The 15,541-nt window shown below is 44.7% G+C and overlaps 1 protein-coding gene across 3 annotated transcripts in view; it reads right to left on the minus strand.

Annotated features, from left to right (window-relative positions):
- Positions 1-15,135, minus strand: part of ELAC1 (elaC ribonuclease Z 1) — a 28,120-nt gene extending 12,985 nt beyond the window's left edge. For 2 of the 3 annotated variants that reach the window (XM_036321928.1, XM_036321927.1), the window contains exons 1-4: positions 15,063-15,135; positions 8,370-8,534; positions 2,114-2,581; positions 410-734 (exon numbers count right to left, since the gene is read on the minus strand). In XM_036321928.1, coding sequence (XP_036177821.1) covers positions 410-734; positions 2,114-2,581; positions 8,370-8,526 — 950 coding nt within the window. In that variant the 5' untranslated portion in view covers positions 8,527-8,534; positions 15,063-15,135. Of the gene's footprint in view, positions 1-85; positions 735-2,113; positions 2,582-8,369; positions 8,535-15,062 lie in introns of those variants that run through there. The other variant, XM_036321926.1, reaches the window with a different exon arrangement.
- Positions 15,136-15,541: the final 406 nt, after the last annotated feature.

A 15,541-nucleotide genomic window follows, 5' to 3' on the forward strand; every position in this document is an offset into this window, starting at 1 on the left:
CAACCCAGGTACATGCCCTTGGCCGGAATCGAACCTGGGACCTTTCAGTCTGCAGGCCGATGCTCTATCCACTGAGCCAAACCGGTTTCGGCTGAAGTGATTTATTATAAAAACACTTGCTCCCTCTCACTGCTGGATCAGTTCAGCAATGACACTCCATCATTTTTAGGATTATGGGACCCAAATAATTTTACACCAAAACAACAAACTTTGTTGGTTCAGTAACATATTCGTGGACATGTCGGTATGTATCCAGGAATGCTGGCTTCACTTCTTGATTGGAATGCCAATCACCATAAAATCCTCTGCTAGAGTCACCTCTTGGAAATCTAACACTGATTCGGCCTGCTTTTTCAGCTCTACAGTCCCATCTGCCTCTCCTTCTCTGGCCAAGGCAACTGGTTTGTACCTCTGACTGAAGTGAGTCAGAACCAGCCTCTTTGCGCGGCACCGCTTCGCGAACGCTGCTGCCATCTGGGGCGTGCTGTGGCCGTGCTCCTTCGCCTTGTCCATCTGGGCGTCATCCAGGGTGGCTTCATGGATCAACAGGTCTGCCTCAAAGCACAGCTTCACGCCCCCATCGCCCACCACCCCGGAACAGTCACCCAGAATGCAGATTTTTCTTCCAACAATGGGCTTTTTTAAGACATCCTGGGGAGAAATTGTAACTCCATTTTCCAGAACAACAGAAATTCCGTTTTTCAGCTTCCCATAGGCAGGACCTGGCGGAACACCTAATAATGATGGAGGCAGATAACATCACATCAGGGGAATGGAATTTATGACTTGTTAAGAGAGTCTGTTTTAGCAGCAACGCAAATAGCAAATGGAAAAGGCATCTATTTTTTTCATAATTTGTCTAAATATTTTATTATTTGTGGGAAACTGGAATATTTACACTTTGTTAAAAGTTCCATGTTGGCAATGCCATAGCACTTAAAACATTTCCCAAGAACATGTGTCAGATAAGTTTTAAGCTCAGTCCCACTGCAACATTATTACAGTCAAGATAACAGCCTCGATGCTCCGCTGTGTGCGGGATTCAGTTCTGGAGAGTGCTTTATTTAATAAGCTCATCTCTGGGCAAAACTTAAGAGCCCATTTAAGTAATGACAAGGTACTTATACACTGAATAGCTTAATAAAATAATCTTCTTCATGTGTAGTGACGGTTCCACCTTTACCAAACAGGGCTTAAATCTCATTAATCTAGAATAGTATCTGATTATCACTGTGGATAATACCTACAAACAAATAGGAAGTGCTTACTAATCCCAACGTAGATTATGTTTAAAATTTCCCAATGTAAGAATATTTCCACAGGATTTTAGATAGTAAAAATACCTTTGGCCTAAGTTATCTTTCCTCATTATTTCGCATTTTGTTTTAGTTGGAAATGAAGGAAGAGGCTGAGTAAATAAAGTAACAAAGACACAAAAGACTCCATCATGCTTTGCAGAGGCTCTGCCCTGGCCATGCCAAGGAAGGCGGAGATGCTGGCGGTACGACACGCCTGGGCACCGCTTCCAGAGCCGCTGCAGACCCCCAGGCATGAAGGCCTCGCACGCAGGAGGTAGAAGCCTCGGACGGGCCCCAGGCCTCACTTTGTGTGCTTGTATTCTCCCGTGATGAACCCAGGTACATAAAAGGGTGAGGCAAAGGATACAGAACACTACACTGACTTAATCACGGCAGAAAAGGAAAACCCTGAAAGTAAGTGGTTGCAGTTGAAGATTAAGATACGGCAAAAATTCTCAAGGCGAAGATGTCACTGAAAACATCTTTTAAGAGAGACATGAAAAAACAAAGCCTAGACCTAAGACAACAACCACTCCCCTGCCAAGCAAGGGTGTAAGTAGAAGATAAGCCACACTAAGAATGTGCATCAGGGGAGCAGCAGAGAGAAGGATTAACTTATATATACTTGGGTTTTGCTCTGTATAGCATCTTTTGGTGCCAGGAATCTCCCTTATTAAGCAAACTCTGGGCAAAGGAAATAAGTGGAGAAAATGTCAATTTTAGGCCTGGGAGACAGGAAAGGAAGGTTGCTATAACACTTCCCAGAGCTTCAGTGACCACCAGCTTGATTGACACGAAGAGAAGAAAACACTTACCGAGGTCTTTCAGCTTCTGTGCATTGAGTTTACCTGGGCGCTTCTTCTCCACCACTGAAAACCCAAAGGAGGGGATTCGGTGAAAGAGGCGAAATGCTTTTACAACAAACTGCTCGTCATCGACCAGAAGGTATGAGTTTTCTTCCGAGTCCAGCAGGATAGTCCTTCCCAGTCCCTCTTTGGGAGAGCTGTCTGCTCCACCCAGGTGTGCAAACTCTTTCAGTTCTTCTGCAGGACACTGATCTGCTGTAGGCACCAGCTCGTGGACCACGTACGGGAAGACCAACTCCGTGTGAGAGAGTTCCATGGTTCGCCAGATGAAGTCCCGGAGGCCTGCGGGGCCATAGATCTCAATGGGCTGTTTGGTGGCCGTGGAGCCACTCTGCAGGCTGATGGTGCAGAGGAGGCCAGGAAGGCCAAAGAAATGGTCTCCATGAAGATGTGTGATGAAGATCTTGGTAATTCTCCCTTTCGATTGAGGGGAAAAAATAAAATTGGGAATTTTTCAGAAGTAAAGACCCATACAAAGGTACTTGAAAGACACATAACAACTTGCATAGAAAGCAGTAAAATGAATTTAGAGCTTTACTTATCACTATAAATTTATTTTTAAATATTTTTTCTACATGATTCCAGAAGCAAGAAAGACAGGCTTTCTTTTACTAGATGGTTTTAGTAAGACAACTTTTTCATAAAACATCTTCAAATTACATAGTGTTACAGTTTTCAGAGTATTTTCTTATATATCCTTTTACAAAAAAAAAAAAAAAAGTTGCAATAAGGAAGTGTACCAAAATAATTCACTTAAGTAACTAGATAGGCCTCAGGTGCCAAAAGCATCTGACAGTTACACTGCCCCCTACTGCTCCCTCTGAGAATAGCAAATATGTATTTCCAGCAAAACAAGTTCTCCGCTTCGATCAACTGGACCAGTGCCTGAACCCCAAACTGCCTTTTAAGGACTCTCTACACTGGCCAGAGATTAACTAACCAGGTCAGAGCCTGCTTGTCTGAGTGAGGTTTATGGGGAGGAGAAAAAGGAAGATGATGAGGGAGGCAGAGGCAAGGAGAGAGAGAGGGAGGTCAGAGAGCAAGGGGGTAAAGAATGAGAGGGGAGGTGGGCAACAGACACTAGACTGCAGCTCAGAGGGCAGTGCCGGTGCTACTTATGCCAAGGAACATGGGCCCATCTCTTCCCGTCACTCTGAACGAACACAACAGCTTTATCAGTGCACACTGGCTCAGGTTATAACTCGATTTACCTAAAGGTAGACTGACTTTACCGCTGGTATGTGGCAGGATGCCACATCAGCATTTCTTTGAGATGCACAAGGTATTTTAAAAGTAACAATCACAATAACACATGTTTAGGGTAACAGAGGCTCTGGTCTAAGCTCATGGCCCACCTCTTTCAAACATGTGCTGCCATAAAAGAACAGAAGCTGACTGATGCCATACGAGAACAGGGAGTTTACTGCCATGTGACTGTCCTGTGACGCCAAGGCAGAAGTGCTCTCCAAGCGAGTCTTCCGTTCTGCACCGAGCCCAGGCCTGTGGCTACGAACAACAGGTTGGCAGAGGCAGATTCTGAACCTCGAGAATCCCTCCATTTGCTCCTTTTTCTTTTCTCTGTCAGTCCTGTTTTTGCTGTCTTTTTGACTTTTGGAAACATGGCATTTCCCCTTTCCGCTGTCCGGGATGCCAGGCACTCACAAGTGGACCCGAGGCCTCTGCAGACAAGAGAACTACTACGGTGTTGAGTCCTGATCCATGCTGACCTCGGGTTTGCCACCTCAGACGCCCCGGCCTCTCCCTATCTACTGCAAAACAGAGCAAACTGAGCACCAAAACCACCTGCAAACCCAAAGTGAGTGAGACAATAGAAGAAAAATTGCTTCCCATGTTATCAGTTTCAGGGAAGACAAACATTGCATTTGTCAGGAAACTTGACTTTAGAGGGAGAAGGAATGGCAAACACCATTATCAAAGGTAAGAGGAAGCTATCCAATGAAGAAAGAAAAATGCACGAGTTCCCTTTTACCCAAGAACAAGAAAGTACAAGGGAATATGTCATCCGTATAGGAGTGGAATACTGAGCATCCTCTCTAAGTGATGCTGCAGTTGTATCTACTGCCCTTGGGAATGTCTGCAATATAGTCCTCGTATATGGTGTTCAGTTGAAAAAAAAGCAGATTTCAGGAAGTATAGTGATTTCATTTATGCAAAATTATACACACAAACACACACACTATACCTACACTGTTACCTTATCTGCATAAACAGAACTTTTACTTATGAGATGCAGATTTAGGCTTTTCTTTTTTGTTTGTTTGGGATTTTTTTTCTTGGTTTTTTGTGTTTTTTTTTTTTTAAATATATTTTATTGATTTTTTACAGAGAGGAAGGGAGAGAGACAGAGAGTTAGAAACATCGATGAGAGAGAAACATCGATCAGCTGCCTCCTGCACACCCTTTACTGGGGATGTGCCCGCAACCTAGGTACGCGCCCCCGACCAGAATCGAACCCGGGACCCCCGGTCCGCAGGCCGACGCTCTATCCACTGAGCCAAACCGGTTTCGGCTCTTGGTATTTTTTAAGGAATGGTTTATTGATTTTTAGAGAGAGGAAGGGGGAGGGGCAGAGAGAGCACAATATCGATGAGCTGCCTCCAATATACCTCCTTCTCGGGATCGAGCTGGTAACCTGGGCATGCGCCCTTGACCGGGAATCGAACCAGCAACCTCCAGATGCACTGGGTGACATACAACCAACTGAGCCATCCTGGCCAGGGCTAGGCTCTTCTTATTTACACGTTTCTGCTTTGTCTGAATTTTTACAATGAGCATGTATACTTTTTATAATTATTTTTAAGGGAAAAAAAGGAAGGCTAAGTCTTTAACATTATGACAGAAATGGACATGGCAAACCTATACTTGTTAATCAGATGCTTGTATTTTAGGACCATGGAAGCTTGAAAGATGTGTATTTAGATAAATACAAAGTACTTCCTTATGAAACTCATAAAATATTATTACCCCAGGAGGTAGTACAAACTAAAAGGGTTTCAATAAATCAAATAACAATAGGCCCATATTGTGTTACTGAGAGAAACCAATAACATCTTGGTGTTCTATAAGTCCCCCCCTTGAGTGTGGGTGGGACCTACGATTGGCTTCTAACCAGTAAAATATGACCCAGAGATACAATGTGATTTCATTATGTTTTAAGACTCCATATTGCTTGTAGATTTCCTCTTGAGTTTCTTTCTCCTTTGCTGGTACTACTCTAAGCTACATGAAGCACAAACCCACGTGACCAGAATGCCTCTAGGAGCTGTGGGAAGCCTTGGTTCTACAACTGTAAGGACTCTGCCAACAGCCTGAGTGAGTTCTGAAGCAGATTCTTCCCCACTTGAGCCTCTGATGAGACCTCAGCCTCAGCCAGTTACAAAACTGCAGCTTAGTGAGACCCTGAAGCAGAAAACCCAGATAAACCAGGCCCTAACTCCCTAACCTACAGAAACTATAACATAAAAAATGCAAATAGGACACTAAATGTGTAATCTGTTTTGCAGCATTAGATAAATGATGCAGCATTAAATAAAAAGGAAAGACTTATCCCCATACCCAAACCTCTAATAACCACACTTAACATTTTCTTCTATTTTAATCACTTTGCCACATCAACCCCTGCTCTCTGAACAGTTACATATTATAGCCTCCACTCTGGTCTGTGCCTACCTGGACAGTTTTCACAAAAGAACACTTGTGAGACCCAAGGGACATAAAGCACAGTACCTGTTGTCACATCAGGGCTTCAGGACAAGGCAATGTATAATTGGGGTTGAACATGTCCCAAGTGATAGTCATTAGTTCTTTCCTCCAACTACTCTTTTCATGACACCCAGGTGTGAAACACAGCCATTTGTAACTTGTAATAATTCCTTACTTCTTCACACTCTAGATATTTAATCAGTCACCACCTCCTGTTGGCTCTACAAGTACCTCTTAGATTACGTGTCTCTTCATCTCTATTCCTACTTCCTGCTTCAACATCCTCATCTTCTCTCTCTTCTCTCAGATGAATGCAATTGCATTGAAACTGGTCTCTCTGATGCTATTCTCTTCCTGCCACAGGAAAACTCTGTCCTAAAACACAAATCAGACCATGTCACCCCTGCCTAAAAACCTTTAATTCAGTGGTTCTCAACCTTCCTAACGCCGCGACCCTTTAATACAGTTCCTCATGTTGTGGTGACCCCCAACCATAAAATTATTTTCGTTGCTACTTCATAACTGTAATGTTGCTACTGTTATGAATCGTCATGTAAATATCTGATATGCAGGATGTATTTAGGCGACCCCTGTGAAAGGGTCATTCGACCTCCAAAGGGGTCTCGACTCACAGGTTGAGAACCGCTTGCTTTAATTGTTCCTTTTTGCCAATGGCAAGGTCCAAATACCTTAACATACCACAGAAGACTTCACAGTCTGCCCACATTTATTTTTAGCATTCTTTTTTTAAAATATATTTTAATGATTTTTTACAGAGAGGAAGGGAGAGGGATAGAGAGTTAGAAACATTGATGATGAGAAACATCGATCAGCTGCCTCCTGCACACCTCCCACTGAGGATGTGCCCACAATCAAGGTACATGCCCTTGACTGGAATCGAACCTGGGACCCTTCAGTCCGCAGGCCAATGCTCTATCCACCGAGCCCAACCAGTGAGAGCTATTTTTAGCATTCTTATCTCTCTTCTATCTTAGCCAAGGACTCGGTGCTCTGGATGGCTAAATACTCCCCAAACATGTTTGGAAACTTCTTTACTACTTGCTCACTTCGCTGTTTGTTCCTTAAATGTCCAGCCATACTTATCTCCCCAGAGAAACTTCTCTTAGATCCTAGCTCAACTGTTACCATCTCTGGAATGCTCTCTGAACACAGGAATACGCCAGAAGGACTTAGAAAACACCTCCACCATTCTCCTTATCACATTACATTATGACTGCTTGCATGTCAGTCTCCACTATGGATGACCCTTGGATGCTAGAACTCTCTTTCTTTCAGTCATCCAATGCCATGCACTCGTTGAGTCATAGGGAAAGTAACTTCTATAATCATCATTTGTCAAGACCTAATAAGAGACAGGCACTGCACTAAGTACTGAACGTGTTATTCATGCTTTTATTGAACAAATATTTACTGGGCATCTACAAAGCACACAAGTGACCACTCAGCTTAGCACAGGGCGACAGTGCACATAAAACAACGATTTAAATAACATCATTTTAGATACTGATGATGCTAAGAAGTTAATAAAAATAGGACAAGCCTGTAGAATGCCTGGGGTGAGAGGAACTAATTAATTATAGAGATTCAGGAAAAGCCTCTGAGGAAATGGCATTTGAGCTAATAGTTAACTGATGAGAAGACACCCACACAGAAAAGGGATTATTATATACTAGAGGCCCGATGCACGTAATTCGTGCAAGAGTAGGCCTTCTTTCCCCTGGCTGCCGGCATCGACTTCCCTTTGGCACCTGGGCTTCCCTTGCAGCCCTGCCTTCATCCGGAAAGTTGTCCAGAAAGACATCCGATCTAATTAGCATATTACGCTTTTATTATTATAGATAATTCTCACAACATGCCTTCTTAAGTAGAAGTTTTTATCCCCATTTTCAAGATGCTGATCTGCTAAGATCACAAGCTGAGTCACAGCTGGGACTGGAACGCAGGTCTGCCTGACTCTGGCTAAGGCTTTTCATCCGTTTGCCCGAATTTTCCGGCTGCTAGGCCTTTGCTCACTCCACTCCCTCTGGCTGAAATGCCCTTCTCCTCTCCAGCCCAGGGAATCCCTCCTCTTCCTTCAACAACTCACAAGTCACCCTCCAAGCTGCCTACCCTGATAACCGAGTGGGAAGAGCGTCTCCCCCCCGCTGATCATCTACTGCCCTTTGCGTTCTCATGAGACCTACATCTCCTGGTGGAAAGAAGTGAGTACACACACTGTTCTTTTGCTTGGGCAGCGGCCCTCTAATAAGCCTCATGTCTCTCACTGCATCCTCTACTCTGAGCCTCTATAAATCTTTGCTCTCAAAACTTACAGGAAGAATGACAAGTAAATAAATAAATGAAAAACATTCAGTGGGTGTACCAGATGCCTGAGGGCTTTCCAAGCAAAGGCCCAAGGAAAGCCAGGAAGATGCAGCAGAACAAGAGATGCTCTTAATGAGATAGCTGGATGCACACTGACCTGCTTTAAGCTGGCTTTTCATAAGCTGCGTCTGGGTTCCCTCCCCACAGTCAAAGAGCCAGCACTCGCCCTCACACCGCAGAACCAGAGCAGAGGCACCCCGGGTCGGGGATGGGTATGCCGCGCCTGTCCCCAGAAACGTCACATCCATGGACATCTTCTACCCTGCAATGGAAAGATCACCTAGGCGTTATTGCACATCACTGCTCAAAATCACCAAAAACGGGTTCCCCAGAGACTAACTGTTATTTAGGGCAGTGAAACTATTCTCCTGCGTGATGCAGTAGAGACAGGCATCATCGTTATACATTGGTCAAAACCCACAGAATGCACAACTCAGAGTGAATGAACCCTAATGTAAACTTCAGTCAGTAATAATGTAGCAATGTTGGCTCATCAACTGTAACAAACATACCACACTACTGCAAGATGTTAACAACAGGGGAGAGGCGTAGGGAATATAGCGGAACTCTGTACTTCCCAACCATTACTTTTTTTTAAGTCCTTCTAGTAAACAATAAACAGCAATCACCACTCTATTTGAGGTTCTGACATGGGATTTAGTTACATTTACTAAGTGGTATGCCTGGTGCCCACCATGATGAGCCCTTTCTCTGAATGATCATAAATAGAGCAATGCTCTACAGCATTTTCAACCAGTGCGCCGTGGCACACTGGCGTGCCGCAAGAATTTTTTAAAAATGCAATACCTATTTAGTCAGGGGTATTGGCCTCTTCCCCCTTAGATTGTCAAATAAAAAAAAAAAAATGACAACAGCCAACACAACAATAGCCATCCAGTGTGAATGAATCAAAATTATACCTATTTTTTATTAAATCAGCAAAAGATATATTTTTTGGTGTGCCGCAGAGTTTTAGTAATTAGTTTGTAAACCATGAGGTGAAAAAGGTTGCAATCGCTGCTCCGCAGCACTATAGTAACGCCAAGTGAAGGCCTCACTCCTCTAAGTAACAGGGTCCATACTGGTCAGGATCTGGGCTGCTGCTCTAAGTGATCAGCAATAATCTGCTGAGTGTGTAGATTTCTGCCAACTCCTGGCATCTCTTTTTCTTTTCACTGTTTCTGGGCACATCTGCCATCGCTGCTATACTTCTGTGATGGGAGATGTGCATCTAATAGAATAAATGAGAATAAACTCAAACTTGTACATAAACAATCATAGTTCATCCATACTGAGGGCTGGGAGCAAAAACAAAAACACAAAAAACATTTTAAGAAAAAATACTAAGATAAGAACATGTGATAGAGAGCTGGATAAATATACAAAATTGTCAATAACTTCTCTCAGTCTTAGCAATAACCAGATAAAAATAGAAACGGGAAAGATCTCATTCACAAGAGAGAAAAGACTTATAAAATCACTATAAATAACAGGAATTAAACAGGCTCTAAAAGACCCAGATGCACATTAAATCTCTTAATAAGACTTAGTATCACAGAAATGTTTTTTTTTCATAATTAGTATAGATATACTTAATGCAAATTCTGTCAGACTTCCAGTGACAGTAATCTTGGAACAAAAACAATCAAAAGATGGGAGAAAATAATGTCTGAGAATGGGCAAGAAAATTACATAAAACAGTAAGTAGAGAATTACCTTTTTAGATATTATACTTACTATACTAGGTAAGTGGGTATACTATAATTAAGAGAATAATATTGGCACAAAAAATAGAGGTGAAAGAGAAGGAATAGTCTAAAATAAATCTGGGAATTTATGAGAATTAATATGTAACAAAAGTGTAAAAAGGGTGACATTTAATAAGTAGCACTGATATAAATGGCTATTTTTGCAGAAAAAAAGTAATGCAAGATATTCACTTTGCACTGCACATAAAAATATATTCCATGAGGTTTAGAAATTTAAATGTAAGAGGTCCAATAAAATATGTTTAAAAATATTAGGAGAACATGTATATAATTTGGGGATTGGAAAAGCCCTTTTTAGCAAGATAGGAAATTAAGAAATTTCAAAAAACAAATAGACATTTTCACTATATATAAACTTTCATATATCAAGACTCAGAGTCAAAGGACAAAAAAAAAAAAAAAAAAAAGGCACCTGAAGAAAACTATTTACACTGTATGATAACGAGTTAATGTCCCTTGAAACAAATTCAAAATACCAAACATCTGATAGACAAAATATACAAAACCAAACCAAAAAACTGATACAATAGATAAATGGATATATACAGGAAATTCACAGAAGAAATCTAAACAACCAATAAGCATGAAAAGTGTTCAATCTCCAGGTAGAGGAAATGCAAATTAAAGAAATGAACACCATTTTTCCCAAATCCGCTGGCAAATATTAATGCTAGCCAGTGCTAACCAGAACAAGATTGGCATTCGTATGTTACGAGTGGACTGCTATTATGCTTTGGGAGAGTAATCTGGCAATATATATTACCAATAATAATGATGCTGTTAATAACAACACAGTAACCCAAAACTCCCATTTTTGAGAATCTACCCTACAGAAATAAAGGACTTATGTGTAATGGTGTTTATTGTGGTACGTTAAAGGTGGCTAAAATTTGGAAGCAAGATGAAAAAAAATCAATAGGGAAACAATTGAGTATTTTATTATACAGTCATGCCATGAACTATTTGTTCTGCAGCTAAGTCAGGCCTGTAACTCTTGTCCTGAAGGGATGACAGTGAGAAAATTTACAGATGGCTATGGTATGATCTCATTTTCATAACAATGTCCAAAACCCCCACATTTATATGAGACAGAGAAAGTCTGGTGTAGAGGATACACACCACATTGTTAATACCAGGGGTGACTAAAGTGGAGAGGGGAAGAGATTATTTTTTCTTTTAAATCTTTGAATTTTTAGTTGCAATAAACAGCATTTAATTTTTAAAAAATATATACTTTATTGATTTTTTACAGAGAAGAAGGGAGAGGGATAGAGAGTTAGAAACATCGATGAGAGAGAAACATCGATCAGCTGCCTCCTGCACACTCCCTACTGGGGATGTGCCCGCAACCAAGGTACATGCCCTTGACCGGAGTCGAACCTGGGACCCTTGAGTCCGCAGGCTGACGCTCTATCCACTGAGCCAAACCGGTTAGGGCAACAGCATTTAATTTATTTAATTTTAATTTATTTTATATATAACTAGAGGCCTACTGCACAAAATTCGAGCATGGGTAGGGTCCCTAGCAGCTGTCAGCTGCTGGCTGGGGCCTCCCTTTGCTCCGCGATGGCCTCTGGTGGTCAGTGCACATGATAGCAAGCAATTGAAATCCTGGTTGGTCAAACTCCCAAGGGGACACTTTGCATATTAGGCTTTTAAATATATATATATATTTATATATATATATATGAAGATTTATATATATATATATATGAAGATATATATATATATATGAAGATTTCTTTAAAAGTGATTATTTTTTTAAAAAATGTGTCATATGGCTGAACATGCTTTTCAAACTACAATTCACCTAATCTTCCTTTCCATTGGGGATACAGTCTGCTGCCCCGACTTCCCCCCACTCCCCTCACACACACACCTTACACTCGCAGATGGTAACATCTCTCTACCCCACACACAAGCCTTTAGGTTACTGCTAGTGTCCCTTCCATATGCTACTCCACACTTTCACTTCCAAGATCAAACCTTCCACTGATAATTAAGTAGTTTAATCTGCAGAGGTTTCCTATTAGATTGCAGCTTGCAAGACAGATAAGAATAAACAAAATTTAAAAAATTAAAAGCTAATAAATACAGGAGGAATAAACTATATATATATAAAAGCCTAAGCAACCATCGCAACCAAACGGACGATCGAACAGACTGTGTGGGGCGACCAGGCCAGCAGGGGGGTTAGCGAGGGACAACCAAATGACTAAGCAGCAGGTTGCAAAGATGGCGGCGCCCACAGCCAATAAGGAGGGGATATGCTTATTGACTGCCATGCCCTCAAAGATGGCGGTGCCCACAGCCACAAGATGGCAGCACCCAGTCCCCTCAGCCCTGCTAGGGCGGAAGGTGGCAGCAAGGCCAGGCCCGCCCCCAGGAGGCCTGGCCACTCCGCGCGCCTGCCTCCAGAGACCCCCAGTCCCCTCAGCCCCCCAGCTGCCCAGGGCCGGCCCGAGGCTCAGGTAACCAGGGCGGGCTGAGGCTTGCGCTGCTGGCAGTGGCAGCAGCAGAGGTGTGATGGGGGCGTCGCCTTCCACCCTGAGGGCTCCCGGACTATGAGAGGGGGCAGGCCAGGCTGAGGGAGCCCCCTCCAGGGCATGGATTTTCATGCACTGGGCCTCTCGTAGAATATAATCACTTTGCAATCCCTAAAAATAATGGATCTAGGCCAGTGGTACATAACCCTGGAGCATATTAGAATCAGCTTTTAAAACATCAATGATTGGGCTCCATCCCAGAACACTTAAACAGGAAATTCTGAAAGTGAGATATGTGTTTTAGTATAAAAAAATGCTTCCCCTGAGATTCTAATGTGCAGTCAGATTTGAGAACCACTTAATGAGAAGATAATGAAGAACAGAACTATAATGGATGGATCAGCTGACTTGAACTCACGCACTAGTCAATTTTTTAAAAACTTTTTATGAAAAATGTCAAACACACACAGAAGCAGAAATTAGTGTACTGTATTGCCATATACCCATTGCCGAGCTTCAGTAATTATCAACTAATTCATGGTCAATCTTATTTCATCGGTATCCCCTACCCATCATCCAAGATCTGATAAGTGTATTGGGCACTTCCATCAGGAAATACACACTGGCTGGCTGTCTCTCCTTTTCTGATGTGAACAGGCACTGGTGATCACTGCCAGAATCCATTATTTTATTCGGGTTTGCCAAAAAGTGGTGTTCTCTCATGCCTTCGGCAGTTATTAGCTGGCATCCTTCTGTAATTCCCTGGCCAATTATTTAGTTGTCCTGTGGTGCAATTTGTTATTTTATTTTATCCTCACTGAGGATATGCTTATTGATTTAGAGAGGATCGGATCCACACCCTTTTGGTGTATGGGGCGCTGCTCCAACCAACCGAGCCACCCAGCCAGGGCACCCTGTTGTGCAGTTTGTACAGAGTGTCCACTAGTCAATCTTAACACCAAGACAGACAAGACCTTATCTAACTCCCGACGCGATGCCATATGAAGGACATAGAAACCCGACCAGGTTTTCTTGCCAAAAAGTAGAACCTGAATCCTCTACGTCTGTCATCGAAACACCAGTTTACTAAAGGACCCCACAGGGAGGGAAAAAGCCAAATCCGGAATGTAGGAAACTTGACAGGACAAATGATTTGATTTCTTCAACAAGTCAAGTCTGTGTGTGTGTGTGTGTGTGTGTGTGTGTGTGTGTGTGTGGAGGAAGGCGTAATAAGGATGGAGGAGATAAAGAAATTAAAACAGAGATGTGTGGATCTTGATTTGGAGAAACTGATAATGGGTGGGGAAAAGGAGAATTGGGAAAATGTGAATATTGACTGGATAGGTGATCATATGAAATGCTTATTAGATTAATAATGGCTTTGTGTTTTTTAAAAAAGGAGTTGAACCCAGCCAGTGTGGCTCAGTGGTCGAGCTTTCAGGGAAGAACCAGGTCACAGATCCATTCCCAGCAGGGCACATGCCCAGGTTGCGGGCTCCATCCCCAGCAGGGGGCGTGCAGGAGGCAGCCCATCAATGATTCTCTCTCATCACTGATGCTTCTCTCTCTCTCTCCCTCTCCCTTCCTCTCTGAAATCAATAAAAACATATTTAAAAAAAAATAAAAAAGTTGTTTTATAAACATAAACAAGTATTTAACGGACGCGACGGCGCCTTTAGATTTGCTTTAAAGAACCCACTGGGGTGAGGGTAATAGATAAAACCAGGTTGGCCATGAGTCGGGAATTCAGTACACGATCTTATTTCCGTATGTTTGAAAGTTTCCATAATAACAAGTCACACACCAGCGAACAACAAACCAACTCATCATAACCCCTCTCCTGGGTCGGGAAGCCATCAGGTTTGTATTTACTGAATGGCGCGTTCTGAGACATGTGCCATTCATTCTAGACACGCGGCATTAAAAGGCACCAAACCCGGTTTGGACCCCATCTTCTCGGACAAAAAGCCCCGGCCGCCCGCTTTCTCCCGACTAGACCCTCCCGGACCGAGCGCACAGCCGCCGGGAACCCACACGGGCCGGCGGCTCTCGCCCGGCCGCCCCACGGCCACCGGCGCTTCGGGGGCCGGAGCAGGTGGGAGGTTCCCGGGCGACCCCACCGGCTGCGGGCTGAGACCCCGGGCGACCCCACGGGCTGCGGGCCGAGACCCCGGGCGACCCCACGGGCTGCGGGCCGAGACCCCGGGCGACCCCACGGGCTGCGGGCTGAGACCCGCGGCGCAGGCGGGGCAGACGCGCCATCTTCTATTTTAGGGGAGAAGGAGCCGGGCCGGGGGGCCGGGAGCCAGGCGCCCCTCCGAGTCGGTGTCGGGGTCCCCCACGGACCGGTGGGCGGCGGCAGGAGCGCGGGCAGAGGCGGCTCCCGCCCCCGGCGCTGGACGAGGCGCGCTCGCTCCGGGGCCTGGCGCGGGGCCCGGGCCGCGAGGCGGGAGGAAGCGCGCGCGCCTGGCCGCGCTGGGGGCCGCGGCGGCGCAGACCCTGCCCGCCCCCCTCCGGCGCGCGCGGCCCACTCACCCAGCCCGGCCCGGGGCAGCCGCGGGAGGCGCACCCGCAGCGAGGCCGGCGGTCCGCGGGCGGCGACGGCGCGGGCGGAAGTGCGCCGCCGGCTGGTCCGCGCGGCCGCTCTAGGACGCTCCGGAGGTCCGCGCTCGGTGGCGTCCGCCCGGCCCCTCCGCGGGGGAGGCGCGGGACCACTCCCTGGCCCGCCCGGGGGGCCCGCAGCGGTGCGCTGGGCGGGATGGTGGCGGGAACCCGTGCGGACCAGGGCGCCACGAGTGCAGACGTTTACTGTTCTGTTTTTTTGTTTTCTGTGTCATATTTTCAAACAGGAGCCTTGTCCCCGATGCTTTGCTCATGCACAGGTTTGTGTGATTTCCCTTCTTTCCTTGGGACGAATCTTTCAGCCACCAAACCTAAAACGTTCAGCTGGAGGCGCCCGAAGAGGAAAAAGCAGTGCGCTCTGAACCCAAGTTCACATCGCACTACTGTGGATC

The sequence above is a fragment of the Myotis myotis genome, unplaced genomic scaffold (assembly GCF_014108235.1).
Source record: "Myotis myotis isolate mMyoMyo1 unplaced genomic scaffold, mMyoMyo1.p scaffold_m19_p_9, whole genome shotgun sequence".
Classification (NCBI taxonomy): domain Eukaryota; kingdom Metazoa; phylum Chordata; class Mammalia; order Chiroptera; family Vespertilionidae; genus Myotis; species Myotis myotis.